General features: G+C 43.4%; 1 protein-coding gene across 1 annotated transcript; it reads left to right on the top strand.

The window, feature by feature from the left end:
• Positions 1-135: 135 nt before the first annotated feature.
• lonp1 (lon peptidase 1, mitochondrial) lies at positions 136-15000 on the top strand. The gene is made up of 21 exons (XM_040129269.1): positions 136-687; positions 1329-1417; positions 1970-2089; positions 2252-2417; positions 3332-3445; positions 3601-3662; positions 4273-4402; positions 4896-4979; positions 5075-5143; positions 5656-5807; positions 6638-6776; positions 6937-7115; positions 7970-8057; positions 9447-9569; positions 9675-9791; positions 10091-10231; positions 10546-10711; positions 11077-11163; positions 11273-11400; positions 11637-11801; positions 14260-15000. The coding sequence occupies exons 1-21, from the start codon at positions 136-138 to the stop codon at positions 14413-14415; spliced, it is 3027 nt and encodes a 1008-aa protein (XP_039985203.1). The 3' UTR covers positions 14416-15000.
• The last annotated feature ends 1276 nt before the right edge of the window (positions 15001-16276 follow it).

Below are 16276 nucleotides of genomic sequence, written 5' to 3'. Positions count from 1 at the left end.
ACCAATTAATTCTGAATGTACTTGGGATATCCTCCAAGCGTTGCATCACTATGGTGGCTGTTACGCGAGCATCATACGTCATCAAAAGTTGACGGAAGAAGGCCGGTCACATGCCGTAGAAAGCTCCAGGTGAACATGGCTACCTGCACGAAGATGCTCGGCGCTGTTAGACAGCTGCACAGAAACTCGGCTCTTTTAAAACTAAACTGGCCCAGGAGGAGTCGAGCCCCCCTGAGCGATGCTTCAGCCCTGAGCCGGCTAAAGCCCCCACGGTTCTACACCAGCACCGGGACCCCACAGAGGACAAGCGCCAGCCGCTGCTCTAACATTCCCGTCAGCACAGCAATGACAGCCGGCTCCAGGCTGACCGCCAGACCTCTCCGGTGGATGCGGGCCGGTGCCGTGCTCCGTGATCAAAGCGATCTTCTGACACCGACATGTCGACCCTACACGATTCAGGACAGGATGTTCGGCAACCGGGCCAGCGGGGCGGGCTTCTCCGGGGAGGACGGCGAGGACAGTGCAGGCTCTGGCGGAGAGGAGTCTGGAGGAGATGGGGGAGTGCCGTACAGCGGACCTCAGATGACGGCTCTCACCCCCATGATGGTCCCGGAGGTGTTTCCTAATGTGCCGCTGATCGCTGTAAGCAGGAACCCGGTGTTCCCCCGCTTCATCAAGATCATCGAGGTGAGGTGAAGACCCACAGCAACACTGGTCTTACTACCTGGAGTTAGAACTCTAGGATGCAGAGCAGTGCTCGAGTTGGGGTGCTCGGCTCCCCCAGATGTGACTTGAGCTGCCCTAGAGGGGCAACAAAGTACAATGCTACAGTGAATGATAAAATGAGTCATAACTGTGATGTATTGTCATTGGTTATTTTAAATCCAAGTGTAACAGTAGCAGTAATTCAGGCTTAATGGTGGGCCTTGCATTCTCTGTTGCAAGACATTACAGACAGCAGATGAAATATGGCTGTGTATTAGGAAGACCTCAATCCTTCGGTAACACAGACCTCTTCTATCTGGCTCGTTGTAACAGTCTTCTGCCGATGTTAAACATCTGTCGCCACATCATCTGCCTCACGGATAACTGATTGGTTAGTGTACTAAGCGTACTAACTCCATCAGGTGCTTTATTGAATCAAGACAGTAGAAATTCCCCAAAACTGCTGTGGGGTCATTTCCCAGACCATCAGGGGAATTGGCCAGAAAGCTCCCTCCCCGTAGAAAACCCAGACGGGGAATACGTACTAAACATTAGGTACCTGCGGCCAATTTGACCAAAGCTCTAAGGAATGTGTGTGATGTGTCTGCCTCTTTTCCTGTCAGGTGAAAAACAAGGCGTTGATGGAGCTGCTGAGGAGGAAGGTTCGCCTGGCTCAGCCATATGCTGGAGTCTTCCTGAAGAGAGATGATAAGTGAGTCTGATGCCTCACTCTTCGGCTAGAGACACTAATGGTCAGCTTGATAGCGGCCCCAGAAGGAGAGCTATGCTCCTTGACCGTGTGCTTATATGCTTTTCACTCATCTTACAGCCACCGGGATAAAACTTCATTAAATGGGGTAGTTGGTCACCATTGAACTGCAGAAACTGAATATTTCTTGATGCTGCTTCTTCGTTCTTCATATTGAAAGCTTCCCACTGCTCTACCAATGGGAGACTTCAGGAAATGCAGTGTTTTTGTCACGGAGATAAGTGGGGCGTTTTTTCTAATGATCGGTCTACGCGGCAGAACATGGACATATTTGGTGCTATTTGGTCTGCAGATGAGTTTAAAGTATGTCAGCCATTTAGGAAAAATGCCATCACGTACATCTAATGTGATCTACTTTACATGGCAGTGCGTCAGTACTAACCACTGACTGTTGACTGCTGTTCACTAATCCGTGAACTGTGCTAGGAACATGACATGCTGCCTGCTGTCCGTGTCTGTGTGTTCTCTAATAATGAGTGTCTCCGTCTGTTGCAGTAACGAGTCAGATGTGGTGGAGTCTCTCGATGCAATCTACTCTACAGGGACTTTTGTTCAGATTCACGAGATGCAGGACCTGGGAGACAAGTTGAGGATGATCGTGATGGGGCATCGCAGGTTAGAAACACTACTACCGCTGCTGGTGGGCTAGAATATTTGGGTAAAAGGCATGTGGGTTTGTTGATAATGAAAATCTGTAGACTCTGCTCCCCACGGCACGCTGGTGACTGTACCTTGTGTAGACCTCAGCTTGAAGTTCAGTATACTCTGGCCTGTCAGGATCCGGATCACAAGACAGCTGGAGGTGGAGCCTGAGGAGGTCGCGATGTCCCCTGTGTGGTCCGAGTCTGAGCCAGAGTCCCACGCCAAACCTCAACCGAGACGCAAAGCTAAACGCAGCCGCAAGGACCAACCAGGGTCTGTGACAGAGCAGCTGGAGGACAAGGTCTGTAACATGACCCTCAAATGCCAGCTCAATGGCTCTCGAGCATTACTCAGACAAAATGCTTAAGCAGGACAGGCAGCCAATCAACACCTTCACCATGTTTGGGAAAACCCTGTTTTGGCTGTGTGGCTATGACTGTATTTTTCCGGGCGCGTGCTTCTGATCCAGTTCTTAGTTCCGTTGGTAGTGAGTCAGCACACGGTGATTTGGGCTTTGGGTACGGTTTAGGTATAATTATTCAGTGAACATTGGGATAGAGAGTGAGTGAACAGCAACACAAATAAAAGGCAGAACCCAGGGCTGGAATAACAACCGCGCAAAGTGGGGCTTCAGACCCCCGCTACCAGATTCACCAATGTCAGCATTTTTTGGTAATTTCATTCATTGGCTAGAGAATTTGCACCACTGAAGTTCAATATTAACTAAGGCAAGGTCCTGCAGCGTTAACTAAATATCTGGCCCTGTCTAATAGAGGGGCCCTGTGAAAAATTTAGTTTTAAGTTCTTTATTATTGTGCTCACATGGTGTATATGTCTGAACAAAGATGACGACAAGGTAAATACAAAATGGCAGGGAGGGTTGGGGTGTTATTTAGGGTCCAACAGGAATTTTTTGCCCTCGAGCCCCCGAACAGGTTAATCCGGCTGGGGTGGAAGGTAATAATGTTATCAGATCTGCGCCGAGTATTTTAGGTCAAAGTGTAAATATACAAACAAATAAACAGAAACCAAGCAGACACTTTAACATTTAACATTACCTGCAGTTGGTAGTGATGTTGCAGTTGCAGTTTAGTCTGTCACCTTCCAAATTTGCACAACTGTGCTTCACATGTGTATGTAGTTAGTACAACTACGTATCATCATCATTAGTTCATTAGTGATGCTAGTGATTTGAACTCTTTTGTCGCTGCTCAGATTTCAGAGGCAGACCTGAGTCCAGAACTTCAGCCTCTGCCCTCCTCCAACATCCTGATGGTCGAGGTGGACAATGTTCAACATGAACAGTTCACTGTCACAGAGGAGGTCAAGGTACAAAACGCGCATTACAGCAGGGGCGGGGTGGTGAGATGGTATGTTTCACTAGGTGAATGTCTTTATAAAATTTCATTTGTCGGAAAACAGGTGTTCTTCCAAAAGAGGAAACACTGGTAAACTAGAATCTCTGTGATGTGTTTGTGCTGCAGGCGCTGACAGCAGAGATAGTGAAGACCATCAGGGACATCATTGCACTCAACCCCCTCTACAGGTCAGATGCTTATCTGTACTCAATCTGTCCTTGGTCCTTTGGTTTTTATTAACATTGTACAGCTTACAGTTCACACTGCCTGCATTTAAGTTAATAAAGCACTTTAAATACATTTGACAACTGCTTGCTCTGTGGTTTAAAAAAAAAAAGAACCTACACCACAGGTTTCTTCTAATATTTTTTATAGTGTTCTGTAATATTTGGTATCTGCTATCTTGCTCCTCCAACTGGTGGCGCTCTAGGCAACCACCTAACATAAAAAGAGGCACAGGCCCTGTACCTGTGTCTTTGTTTATGTCAGGGTAGCTCACATCAAATAAAAGAAAGTTATCGTGTGTTTCATTAAGACGGCAGTTAAATAAGCAATCGATGACTGGGACCACCTGCTAGTTTCAGTCTTTTTCAGTTTACAGTCAGTGCTCAAATTAGTCTCAAACCAGCAGGCTCAGAAAGCACTCGAAACACAGTGATGCTAAAATAGGAGTGTTCTGAAACAGGCTTGTTTGTGTGTGTGTGTGTGTGTGTGTGTGTGTGTGTGTGTGTGTGTGTGTGTGTGTGTGTGTGTGTGTGTGTGTGTGTGTGTGTGTGTGTGTGTGTGTGCGCACGTCAGAGAGTCTGTCCTTCAGATGATGCAGGCCGGTCAGAGAGTGGTTGATAATCCCATCTACCTCAGCGACATGGGAGCAGCTCTGACAGGAGCAGAGTCACATGAACTGCAGGACGTCCTGGAGGAGATCAGTGTGAGCAGTCTACATCCTTATAGCTCCTTTGGGACTTTCCCTAATGATTCTTAACAAACAGCCAGGAAAGTGGCTGTGTGCTGCTCTTGAACAGAGGGGGAGAAGTTGATCTGGGGTGCATGTGCCAAACCATCCAGTTAGTCCTCATTCTTCAGGTCATTTCTCCTGGACTGAAATGTACTGTTTGAAAACAGGTCAGTAAAGTAGAGTGAAGCAAATGGGATTATTGATGCGCCGTGACACAGATGGAGAAGGAAATGGTTGCATGTGTCCTCAAACAGTATGCTTGGTGACAAAGACGAGGACTAAGCAGTTGATTTGGAAAATGGACTTCTGGTATTTACTTTCCCACCTCTAATAAAGATCAGCACACAGCTGCTTCCCGAAACGTTTTAATGTAAACTGTATGTTTATATCTTTACATTTAGGTTCTTCCATTGAAGCTGTTCTAAGTGTACAGGCCTTTGAAAGCTGTTGTTGTGTGTCTCTGCAGATCCCAAAACGACTCTACAAGGCTCTCTCTCTGCTAAAGAAGGAGTATGAGCTGAGTAAACTGCAGCAGCGACTGGGCCGAGAGGTCAGAACTCGTTCCCAAACACGTATAAGCCTTAACCAGCCACTGCTCTGCTCATCCCCCTCAGCCATTCATCTATGTCCCTGCTCTGCTCACAGGTGGAAGAGAAGATCAAACAGACCCACAGGAAGTACCTGCTCCAGGAGCAGCTCAAGATCATTAAGAAGGTAGAGCAGACTGTGTGTGCTATGTGTCGTGCTGCCAGGGCTTTAGACTTGCAACTGACTTTCCCTGTATGTCACACCAGTGCAACTTCCAAACTCCAGCAAAGTCTATCAAAGCTGAAATCTGGACAGCCAATTTTTCTGACAAACGACCCTGTCATAGGTAGTATTTATTGCAGGGCTATTGTGCTGGATTGCATAGGATGGCACCTGTGTTCACCAAAATGTATATCCACCCCCAGAATGTGTCAGGTTCATGCTCTACTGTCAGCAGTTCAAAGTAAATCCATTACCAAAGTGACTGCAAAATATTGCATATCGCGGAATCACCTGTATGGTGATAACATTATTATTAAGGGAAAAATACAGTGTGGTATGTGCTGTCATTTCCACCATTGAGGCTGGTCCCTGTACAGAGACTACTTTTCAGTACCTGCTCCAGCAGGTCTGAGGAACAGGTCTGTGAACTTGGAGCCATTAAAAAAAAAAAAAAAAGGGTGTTTGGCTGTTTTCAGGAGCTGGGTCTGGAAAAAGAGGACAAAGAAGCTATCGAGGAGAAGTTCAGAGAGAGACTCAAGGGCAGGACTGTGCCTCAGCACATAATGGACGTCATCAGCGAAGAGCTCAACAAGCTGGGACTGCTGGACAACCACTCGTCAGAGTTCAAGTTGGTCTTGTGTATTTTTTGTCCCACTAGCCTGTAAGGGCCTTTGACTTAGGATGTTATTTGGGTCTCTCAAGGAACACTTGAGTCCAGAACGGGCTGTCTTGACAACTACTAAACAAAGTGGCACGAAATTTGGTTTAGGTATTCATGATGGAAAATGATCCCTAATGTCATGATGAACCCCTGGCCCTTTTCTTTCTTAGTGCTATACTCAGGCTCACTTATTTCCACTTATGCAAAAAATGTCAAAATCTAATGCAACAAAATTTACTGAGGAAATTCATTCTTCACAGAAAATGAACCCTTTCTATTTTGTATACTTCATGAGATTTCTTCTAGTGTGTCCCCCCGGAACAAACTATAGTAAATTGTAACACTTACTGCCTGATGGTGGCATTCATGTGAGAACTGCAGCAGCTTTTACTTTCTGTGCATGTAGGGGGTGCATATCATCTGTTAAACCTGCAGGTCTGAAACCACTGCTGGAGTAGGACGATTCTGAACCTGGTCTCAGATGATTGGTATCAATGGCGATGTGTGGCCTGTTATTTAACTGGTTAAGTTAGATTCTGGGTGACTGACCTAACTGTCCTGAATTAAAGATAAAGAGTTTTTGACCACTGGTAGCAAGGTTTTTACTAATGGGTCCCCAATTTGTTTGTCTCACGCTTTCGCACTGAGAAAAGCACTCAGCACGTTCGCCAGAACTCCAGCTAATACAAAGTGTGTTTTGGTGATGATTCCTGGGTGTGGGAATCTGTTCTTTCAGAAGAAATGATTTTAGACTACAACAAACATAAACAAAGGGCAACAACAAATGTGTGTTTCAGTGTAACCCGTAACTACCTGGACTGGCTGACCAGCATGCCCTGGGGTACCAATAGTGATGAGAACTTATCCTTGGAGAGAGCCAAAGAGGTTCTGGAAGAAGACCATTACGGAATGGACGATGTTAAGAAACGCATATTGGTTAGCAAATGAGCACACAGACACTCACCATTTAAAAGCAAGAAATAATAAAAATACTTTTTACCTGGACAGAAGATGTTCAGATACATCTATCCACACGTCATGAATTGGAGATTTTTCTAGTAGAAATGAACCTGACTTCCTCTCTGTCTTTGTGAAGGAGTTCATAGCAGTGAGCCAGCTGCGTGGCTCAACCCAGGGGAAGATCCTGTGTTTCTATGGTCCTCCGGGTGTGGGAAAGACATCCATCGCTCGCTCCATAGCCAGAGCCCTCAACAGACAGTACTTCAGGTTCAGCGTGGGAGGCATGACCGACGTGGCTGAGATTAAAGGACACAGGTCTGGAAGTCTATACTGCCATTATTACTGAGGGACCTTATTGGATCTTACGTTGTCAGTATCATGTACAGAGCTCTGTCTCCGGTATTGGGTAGGTGTGGGAACAGGTTGTACATTTAGATTGACAAGTTTATATTTCTAAGACAAGACCAATATTTAGAGACCCTTCACCATCTGTAGATTAAAGACGACATTCAATTATTGTAAACTTGTTTGTAATAACCTTATTACAAAGAGACTGTGTGAAGACATGTGTAGGCTCCAAAAACCATTAGAATAACATACGGTTGGACTGATTCATGGTTACCTAACGCCACTGGACTCCACTGCAGGTCCTTTTTTCCAATAAAGTGGTTAACAGCCCTGTGCATCATTTATCCTCTCCTCTACAGCTGATGTGAAGAGACTCACTGCTGGATAGGTACTGCTGCTAGAGAGTAGGGGCTGGTTGGTGTCTAAGTTGACGAGAATTCAACCTATTATAAACTCTGTGGCTAATTTGGCTCATACGTACAATTAGCATTTGTTCTTAGCATATGAATTTGCGAAGATTTGAGTAAAAGATAATGCTGTGTATGCTGTGGCCTCTGTTCTGAAGACACATCGCTGTCTTTCTGTGTATGTGTGTGTGTGTGTGTCTGAAACTCAGGGAACAGGGAGGGGAGAAGGGTTTCAAGTGGCCCTATCATGCAGCCAAGGCTCCAGATTATCTGACATTATTACTGACTAAAATTCCATTATCAGAACAATAAAAAAACTTTAATTTCTTATTTATCAGCCACTGATATATCAAGTTTCTACTTGAGGAAATATGGGGAAATGATTTTCTGAAATGTGTTTTTGTGTGTGTCCAGGAGGACGTATGTTGGAGCGATGCCAGGGAAGATTATCCAGTGCCTGAAGAAAACCAAGACAGAGAACCCTCTGGTGCTAATAGACGAGGTCAGTGTGGTGGTGCTGCTCCTGCAGTTGTGTCTGTTGAGTTCAATATAAATCCATATCAAGGCAACATTAAGATTACCGGAGAAATTCTGCTGATGTCGCATTTACTGTCGGCAATGAACAGATTCTTTCTGGCCACCAGATTTAGCTTCAGTTTCCTGTAGTTGACTTGGCCCATATATCCAGGGGATGGAGTTTCAAAAAGAGGGTTTTTCCTCTTTTGATGTACTCTGGGAGACACTGAGTGACATGTGGACGACCAGTATTTGTATGAAAATAACTTCAGTCATAACATGAAATTCACGCTTTCACATATAATATATACTGTTTAACCACTGCTCCCTTGTCACTGACTCATACAGTCTCTACGTAAACAGCCTGTCAAGGTGCTGAACAATTAACCTAAAGCTTCCATCACTTTATTCTACTTCCTAGATACTCCTGTGATATTTCATAAGTCAGTCATGTCACTAGCGTGGGATTATGGGAGTTGTTGTCTTCGCCACCATTGCCGTCAGCTTCTCCCGTTTAGGATGCCTTCGGTGTTAATCGTTTAGGTTCGTAAGTTTTTACCGGGCTCCAAATTATCCACAGAGATCTCCTCCTCTCCGAAACAAACAGACCCAGTGTTAAATCTGGGTAAAACACTGAATAAAACAGTTTGACATTAAAAATCAGTGTTTCTCACAGACACAGGACGTGTCAGAGGGGCTGTAAGCTGAGCTGCCACTAAAGTTTGCTCCACTTGTTTCTCCGATAACTTAAAATTCAGACATCCTTCATCCTGTTAAAAAGACTCAACAAGTGTAGGGTAAAAATTGTGGCTTATAACCGGATAAAAAGCCCATTTTGACACTTCTGGCAGACAACCACAAGGCTGACGCATGCGCAAAGGTGATATGACGCCACTGAGAGGCGACCAAATGAAACGGACCGTTACCTCGATTAAAATTTTTTAAAAATGAACGTTGCTGGAAAGAAATTCAGGACAATGTAAATACACAACTCAACAAAATATATAATATAGGTCTAGTAGTTTTTAGACATCTTGATGCGGAAAAGTTACATATTATACCTTTAAGTCTTCTTGTGTGTCTCTCTCAAATATCGATCCTACAGCAGCTATAATCAATAGTTATATATTAACAGTGGATCAAATGTGTAATGTGAACAGTGTCAATCGTGATGAAACCACAAAAGATCATCGCTAACTCTCTAGTTCTCCAGCCTTCCATGTCGGTTATGGTGATGGAGAATAATCTGCAGCTGGTTGTCATGAGGTTGTCTCTCAGGGCTTCAGTGATTTTTGCGTTTGCCAGGTAGATAAAAGGGTTTGATGATGTTACTCATATTAATGATAGTGTGTAATCTCTAACCTGTCATCACCAGGTGGATAAAATTGGTCGTGGTTACCAGGGCGATCCATCCTCGGCACTGCTGGAACTTCTGGACCCTGAACAGAACGCCAACTTCCTTGACCACTACCTGGATGTCCCTGTAGATCTGTCAAAGGTAGGAGTTTGTGCTCTTTATGTATAGTTTCACAGTCCAAGTGAAAAATGACACGCAAAATGCAGTTTATATAAGCCCTGCCCATTTCGGTCTTCTCCAATGAAGGTTTTGTTTATCTGCACGGCCAATGTGATCGACACCATCCCAGAGCCTCTCAGAGACAGGATGGAGATGATCAGTGTGTCTGGATATGTGGCCCAGGAGAAACTGGCTATAGCTGAGGTAACACCAAATTCTACCTCTGCACTGGGATTGTGAGGGGGAAAAACAATGTAAAAAAAACAATAATAATAAATACTTCATTATTTGAAATTAAATATTGTGTACAGATTTAAATTTGTGTTGTCATGTCTTATTATTTTAGGTTTTTTGCTGTATGAATTATTTCATTATGATTATTGTTGTATAAAGCAGTGGAATATGTTTTCTCACAGTTATGGAACCAGGGTGTAAGTAAAGATGTTATATGTCTTGCTTGCACATCAGGCTTTTCATTTCTATATCTCTGTGTGTCTGCTCAGTGTTACCTGGTCCCTCAGCTCCGCTCTCTGTGTGGTCTGACTGAGGAGAAGGCCTCCATCTCATCTGACGCCCTCAGTCTGCTCATCAGGCAGTACTGTCGGGAGTCTGGAGTCAGGAACCTGCAGAAACAAGTGGAAAAGGTCAGATACTGCAAACCTCTGTTCTGTCTTTACGAAACCAGAGCTCACATGCATTAGGCGTCTCAGAACAATTATCACCAGAACGCTCTGTATGTAACAAAAACTGAGTCCTACCACTACTTCATCCTGTAATAGGACCAGCAGGGACTGCTGGTGTTTGCATTGGGCTGGTAAAGCTCAGAAAGGAACAGAAAACCACCTGCTAAATTACTCTTAAAGTCACTGGTGTTCATTTGGAAACCAATAATTCTGGAAATGGACTGTGATTCTGTGTAGTTTTTGTGTGTGTCCTACCTTTTCCGTCTGTCTTGCAGGTTTTCCGTAAGGTGGCATTCTGTATTGTCAGTGGTGAAAAAACCACAGTGACTGTTACACCTAACAACCTGCAGGACTTTGTGGGTAAACCTGTTTTCACGGTGGATCGAATGTATGATGTCACCCCCCCAGGCGTGGTTATGGGGCTGGCATGGACTGCACTGGGTGAGAAACACACCCACATACAAACAAACAAACAAACAAACACATATACACACGTTCACTTTTGTCACTTTTGGGGACATTAAATAGATTTCCTGAGAGAACCCTAACCTGAATGACTAAAAATCAGCTTTTTCCCAATTGGGAACAAGGCTTTTGTCCCAAACTGGACAAGCCGTCCCCAAATAACTAGGCTTTAGTCTGACATTTGTCCCCAAAAGTTGCCTAAGACAGAGACAGACAGACACAGACACACACACACACACACACACAGACACACACACACACACACACACGCACACACACACAACAATAGAAACTGATATAGTACATACTGAGTATCTGCCTGTATTTTGTCCTTTGTGTAGGAGGGACGACGATGTTCATTGAGACTTCACTGCGCCGTCCTTCTGGAGGAGCAGACCATAAAGGAGAGGGGTCACTGGAGGTTACAGGTCAGTCAGGACAGTCACAAACCGAGTCACACTGCAGGGTTCATCTGCCTGATATCTTCACCAGATGCTGAACAGAGAGCATGTTAAAGGTCTTGGTGCTCTTCTGCAGGTCAGCTGGGTGATGTTATGAAAGAGAGTGCAAAGATTGCCTCAACCTTTGCCAGAGCCTTCCTGATGACCCAGGAACCAGAAAATCACTTCCTGGTTAATTCCCACCTGCACCTGCATGTCCCCGAGGTAACCATGATGACGCAGTGCTGTAAATAAATGACTTACTGATAACTATTGTTTAATCTTTTTATTCTTTTTACTTATTCTGCATCAGCTGCTAAATACATTTTATCTGTGTAACATTTTCGTAACTGAAATGCCTTAAGCCTCTATGTGTAGAGGCTTTAGTGTCCCCCAGAGACAGTATCCAAATTACACTGTGGCTGGCAGCAATGCTCATCCCTATCTGTTTGTGTTTCTAGGGGGCGACTCCCAAGGACGGACCAAGTGCTGGCTGCACCATTGTCACAGCACTGTTGTCCCTGGCAACCAACCAACCGGTGCGTCAGAACGTAGCCATGACTGGTGAGGTGTCACTGACCGGCAAAATACTGCCAGTAGGAGGAATCAAAGAGAAAACTATCGCTGTAAGTACAAGACACACACACACACACACACACACACACAAACATACACACAAACACACACAGATATAATCAGTTCCCCAACACAAGAAAAATGTCTGCCTTTTCATCCCCAAAACACCTTATCTTTTCAACATGAATGTAGTCCATTAAATCATGCGTCCCAAGTTTATATGATGGAGCAGAGGGCTGAAATTTTAATTGGAGAAGGCCAGGGGCAACCTTATGAAGTCTTAGGAGTTTTGTGTTTTTCTGAGAAAGAGTGCTAAGATTGGACAGGTGTTGATGAGGCCAATGATGAGATGAAGTTTTCAGCAAAAAACAGCTGGGCAAAGCCAAAACATATATAACAGTGAGGCTCATGCTATCTTGCATCTATCACATTTAGGGTAAATATCTGGTTTAAGCTTAATTAGTCTGACTTTAGTCCAATATATGGAAAGGTTTAAAGAGTACTCCACTGATTTAGCATTGTTTTGAATGCACACAATCAATGCAGCAGAACCAGAGATATTGTCTTTTTTATTTGTTGCATTCTTGTTCTTTGTCAAAACCTGGCACTTACATTACCCATAATGCAGCTTGACTGCTGACAGTTAAGAGATTGGGGTTACGCTAGTAGCAGCAAAGGAGGAGCGGGGTACAGAGGTCTGCTAAACTCACTTGTTTCTAACTCCACACCCCCAGATTTTTATACTTTTCAAACGGTTGATGCTGACTCAGGTGACATCACTTGAGGACGTATATCAGATTTTATGCAGCTCCCTCTGGAGCTCACAGATCTGAAAGTGTCCGAAAAAAAGTTCCTTTTAGGAAGTTTGAATTGTAGTTGCACTAGGTTTATCAAATCAGTTTAATAAAATCAGAATATCAGTCTCATAAGTTATCGGTCCTTCACAATGTCTTCATTGTCCTTCACGATGAAAATCGGTCCTTCCATAACCATAAATTTTGAAATTTTGATTAATAATTAAAATGATCAAAATCAATGGAAAATCCAGCTAAATCATCGGTGCTCAAATCTAGTTATAATTATGTTAAAACTACGTTTATAACACCAATGAAATAACAATATAATGAAGGCAATGGGAGTTTGCTTGGTAGAGGTTGGCTTCAGTGAATATTGCAGTGTAATGAGCAAGTGTCTGGCTTGGAGCCAGCAGGAGTGTGTTCACAAGGAGTGTGTGTGTGGGTGAGAGAGACAGGATCTCCAACTTAGGGTGAGTCTCACGTAGGCCTGTACCCAACGAATCCTATCCAACCCCAACTAGCACTCAAATCTCTGTGTTGAGGACTGTGATGGGTTTAGGACAAAGTGAGTTAGAGAGGGAAAGAGAGAGAGAGACGAAGAGGGCATGCACGGCCTATTTACTATGATAGCAAACAAAGAAAATAACAAGCACAGTGTGCACATGTAGTCACAGATGAATTAAAATTAACAATTTCCTCCTCTTGACTAAATACAACTCCAAAACTAACTCTGCCCAGAATCCAGCCTTATTTAGGATCGCTCTTGCGTGGCGACTGAAGGTTCATCTTTCATTGTCCAATGGAGCATGCAGGACGCAGGTCCAAGGAAAACAGTTCTTTTCCTCCACAGCTCATCAGCTGAAGATCCTTGGTGCCCTGATGATCTTGAAGAAGTCTAACTTAGAGTTCTTCTACATTTAAGAAATGAAAAGGGATCCAGTCACCTTCTCTTTCTGTGAAAACGATTGGGCTGCAGTATAATTAACCAGTTTGGAGTAGAAGTTGTAACTGCGTGAGAGACGGTACATTAAACCTTGGCCAGAGGTCTGGTACAAACGGCTCGCCTCATTGTACTTTGTTCTTCTTCCTGCAGGGTAACGGGTTCTCTTAAAGAGTAGTGTTTTCGACCCCAAGGAAATTAGTTTCAAAGTTTTACTGGTTCTTCTTTCATGATGGATAGGTTTGACTCTGAGGTCATCACATGACCTGCAGCTCCACCTGTGGCCGCTAAGCCAAAATCACCATACAGCGCAGCACTGTTGCCGGAGGCTCGGAGTGTATTTCAACCTTAACAAGTCTAAAAGTCAGGTTGCGGCTCCCACAACAGCCGGACAGAACAGAGGGGGGGAAAAAAAAAAAAAAAAAAAAAACCGTGCGAGATGGAACACAGTCCCAATGGACATTAAAATGTCGACAGAGGTGTGCTGGAGCTGTGGCACAGCTGGATGCTGTGGACATAAGGGGTTAGGAATTATTCCCTGGGGACTATGCAAATCCACAGCAAATCTACTGAAATGTGGCCGGTAGTTGTTTAGATTTTTCTGTGAACCAACATGTCGGATGAATTGACAAATTTACATTACAATCCTTTGACTCCAATCCTGTCAGGGCAACAATATAGTTGTTTTTGTAGAAGTAATTTTGATATAAAAATCAAATTAATGTTCATATTATTTCCAGAATTTGAACTGAATTTTCTTTTCCGTTGCAGGCCCGTCGTGCTGGTGTGACTTGCATCATCCTGCCAGCTGAGAACAGGAAGGACTTCTCTGACCTGCCGGACTTCATCACCCAGGGCCTGGAGGTCCACTTTGTGGATCACTACAGCCAAATCTACCCCATTGTGTTCCCACAGAACCCGTCGTAACCTGTTTTCAACAGTGCTAAAACCAAGCCAAGGTGTACAAGGACTTCTTTTCATGGCACTTCAGGACCCAAAACTCGTTTGTTACCACACCAACAGTGATTGTCATTCTGGTTGTAGTTAGTAAAATCGTTATTACTTTTTGACTTTAAATATGCAGTTAGAACTGTGTCCTGCTGTGGAGAATGGCAGTACATTGTTTGTTCCAAAACCATCCAGAGATACAGCTGGCTTGGTGATTGTTCACATAATTCCGTTTCAGCCAGTACAGAACCCCTGAATGTAAGAGGACCGTCATGTGATAGAGGACAACATCACTGAACTGAAACCATGCAGCCACCTGTGCCAAAGACAGACAGACACTGTAAAGTGATGGTGATGACGGTGATGATGAACACTGACCTTTCGTCACAGGATATGATGTTATCGAGCAGAACTTGGGCTGGTGACTTTGCTGTGAAGGCAGCCTCTTTACCCACAGCTCTCGTTATTCAGGGGCAGTGGATGGATTCTTTCATAGATTTCTTATGTTATTTTATATTATTATAGACCAGATGTGATGATGATGATGTTGAAATAAATTTAATAATAAACACAACTTTGCTGGCTGCTGTTATCTGTTCAATTCAACCTGTGAGCCTTTGATGCGATTTGAACCTGTAAGTGGATTTTTAATTGACACAACTGAGATTAGATCCAAATGTCTAGACTATTAGTTATTTTTATCGTTAAAAATCGCTATTAAAAAAACATTACAGAGTCTCCATCAGAATAATGAAAGGAAAACTAAATGTTAATGAGTGTTAGTTTATAGTCTGTAGAGTTGTGTGAGTGAGGTATACACGCATTATTTGTCTAATGTCTTATTTATTTATTTAATATTGAAAACTCAATATTACTTCAAGCTCCACTTACTAGCCTCTTTTGGTGCTTTCAATTACATCAAATTGAAATTAATTGGTCACCCATACAGATGCCAAGATCAAGACTGAATGCTCACATTTAAGTAATATCTGTTAGGAGAGGCATGAGGGAACTATGGTGAACGATCAGGCCCAAGTTCCTCCTACAGAAAGGTTGAAATATAAAACATTTCAATTCCAGTTTGGAGATTTTCAGTGTTGTTGTTTTAAGGGACTGGTTGCTAGTGTCCATTGAAACTACTCTCCAGTGATGGAGCCAGAAAATTATCATAGGGGTCACCAGACCGAGGTCAGATCCCATTTTGTGGTCTGCACAGAAATTAGTATCTTGTTCAGTTTTTCTGCATGATATGGCACTGTACCGATTTCTACTTATGGCCAAAATGTGTCTATTTGCAGTCAGTAAGTGAGAAACAGTCCCATATTATTTATTTACTATTTTTTTTTTTTTTTATTAACAATATTATTATTCATTTTCAGTACTTTTGTGAGTTGTACCTGAATTTCTGCTCTTTGGAGTTTGGCTTCTTTGTTCCTTTTCTTAGTTTTATCTAAGACTTAAACATCACTGTTTATAGACCCCTCCAGAGGAAACTAATTGGACCACACACACACAATCACCTGGGCAGTCTGTGTTTTTTTTCTTTTTTCCAATTACAGTTCAAAGCATTAATTTTCTAATAAAAATGCTGTTTCTGTTTTATTTCAATCAGCATTTTGGGGCAGAATTCAGGCGTAAATTGATCAAATCAAATTTCGACTGTCCATATTCACATAACAACCACTGCTGATGACTATAATATGACATCATGCATCCATAATGATTTTTACTCCCATTCCTCTGTACAAAAACATCTACATCATTAAATGCCAGACAGATCATTTTCCATAAGACAGACCTGGACTTGTCTTCGATTTTGGGTGCGGATCTGATTAAAGGG

The sequence above is a fragment of the Xiphias gladius genome, chromosome 6 (genome assembly GCF_016859285.1).
Source record: "Xiphias gladius isolate SHS-SW01 ecotype Sanya breed wild chromosome 6, ASM1685928v1, whole genome shotgun sequence".
NCBI lineage: Eukaryota > Metazoa > Chordata > Actinopteri > Istiophoriformes > Xiphiidae > Xiphias > Xiphias gladius.
This window is presented reverse-complemented; position numbering and strand designations above follow the sequence as displayed.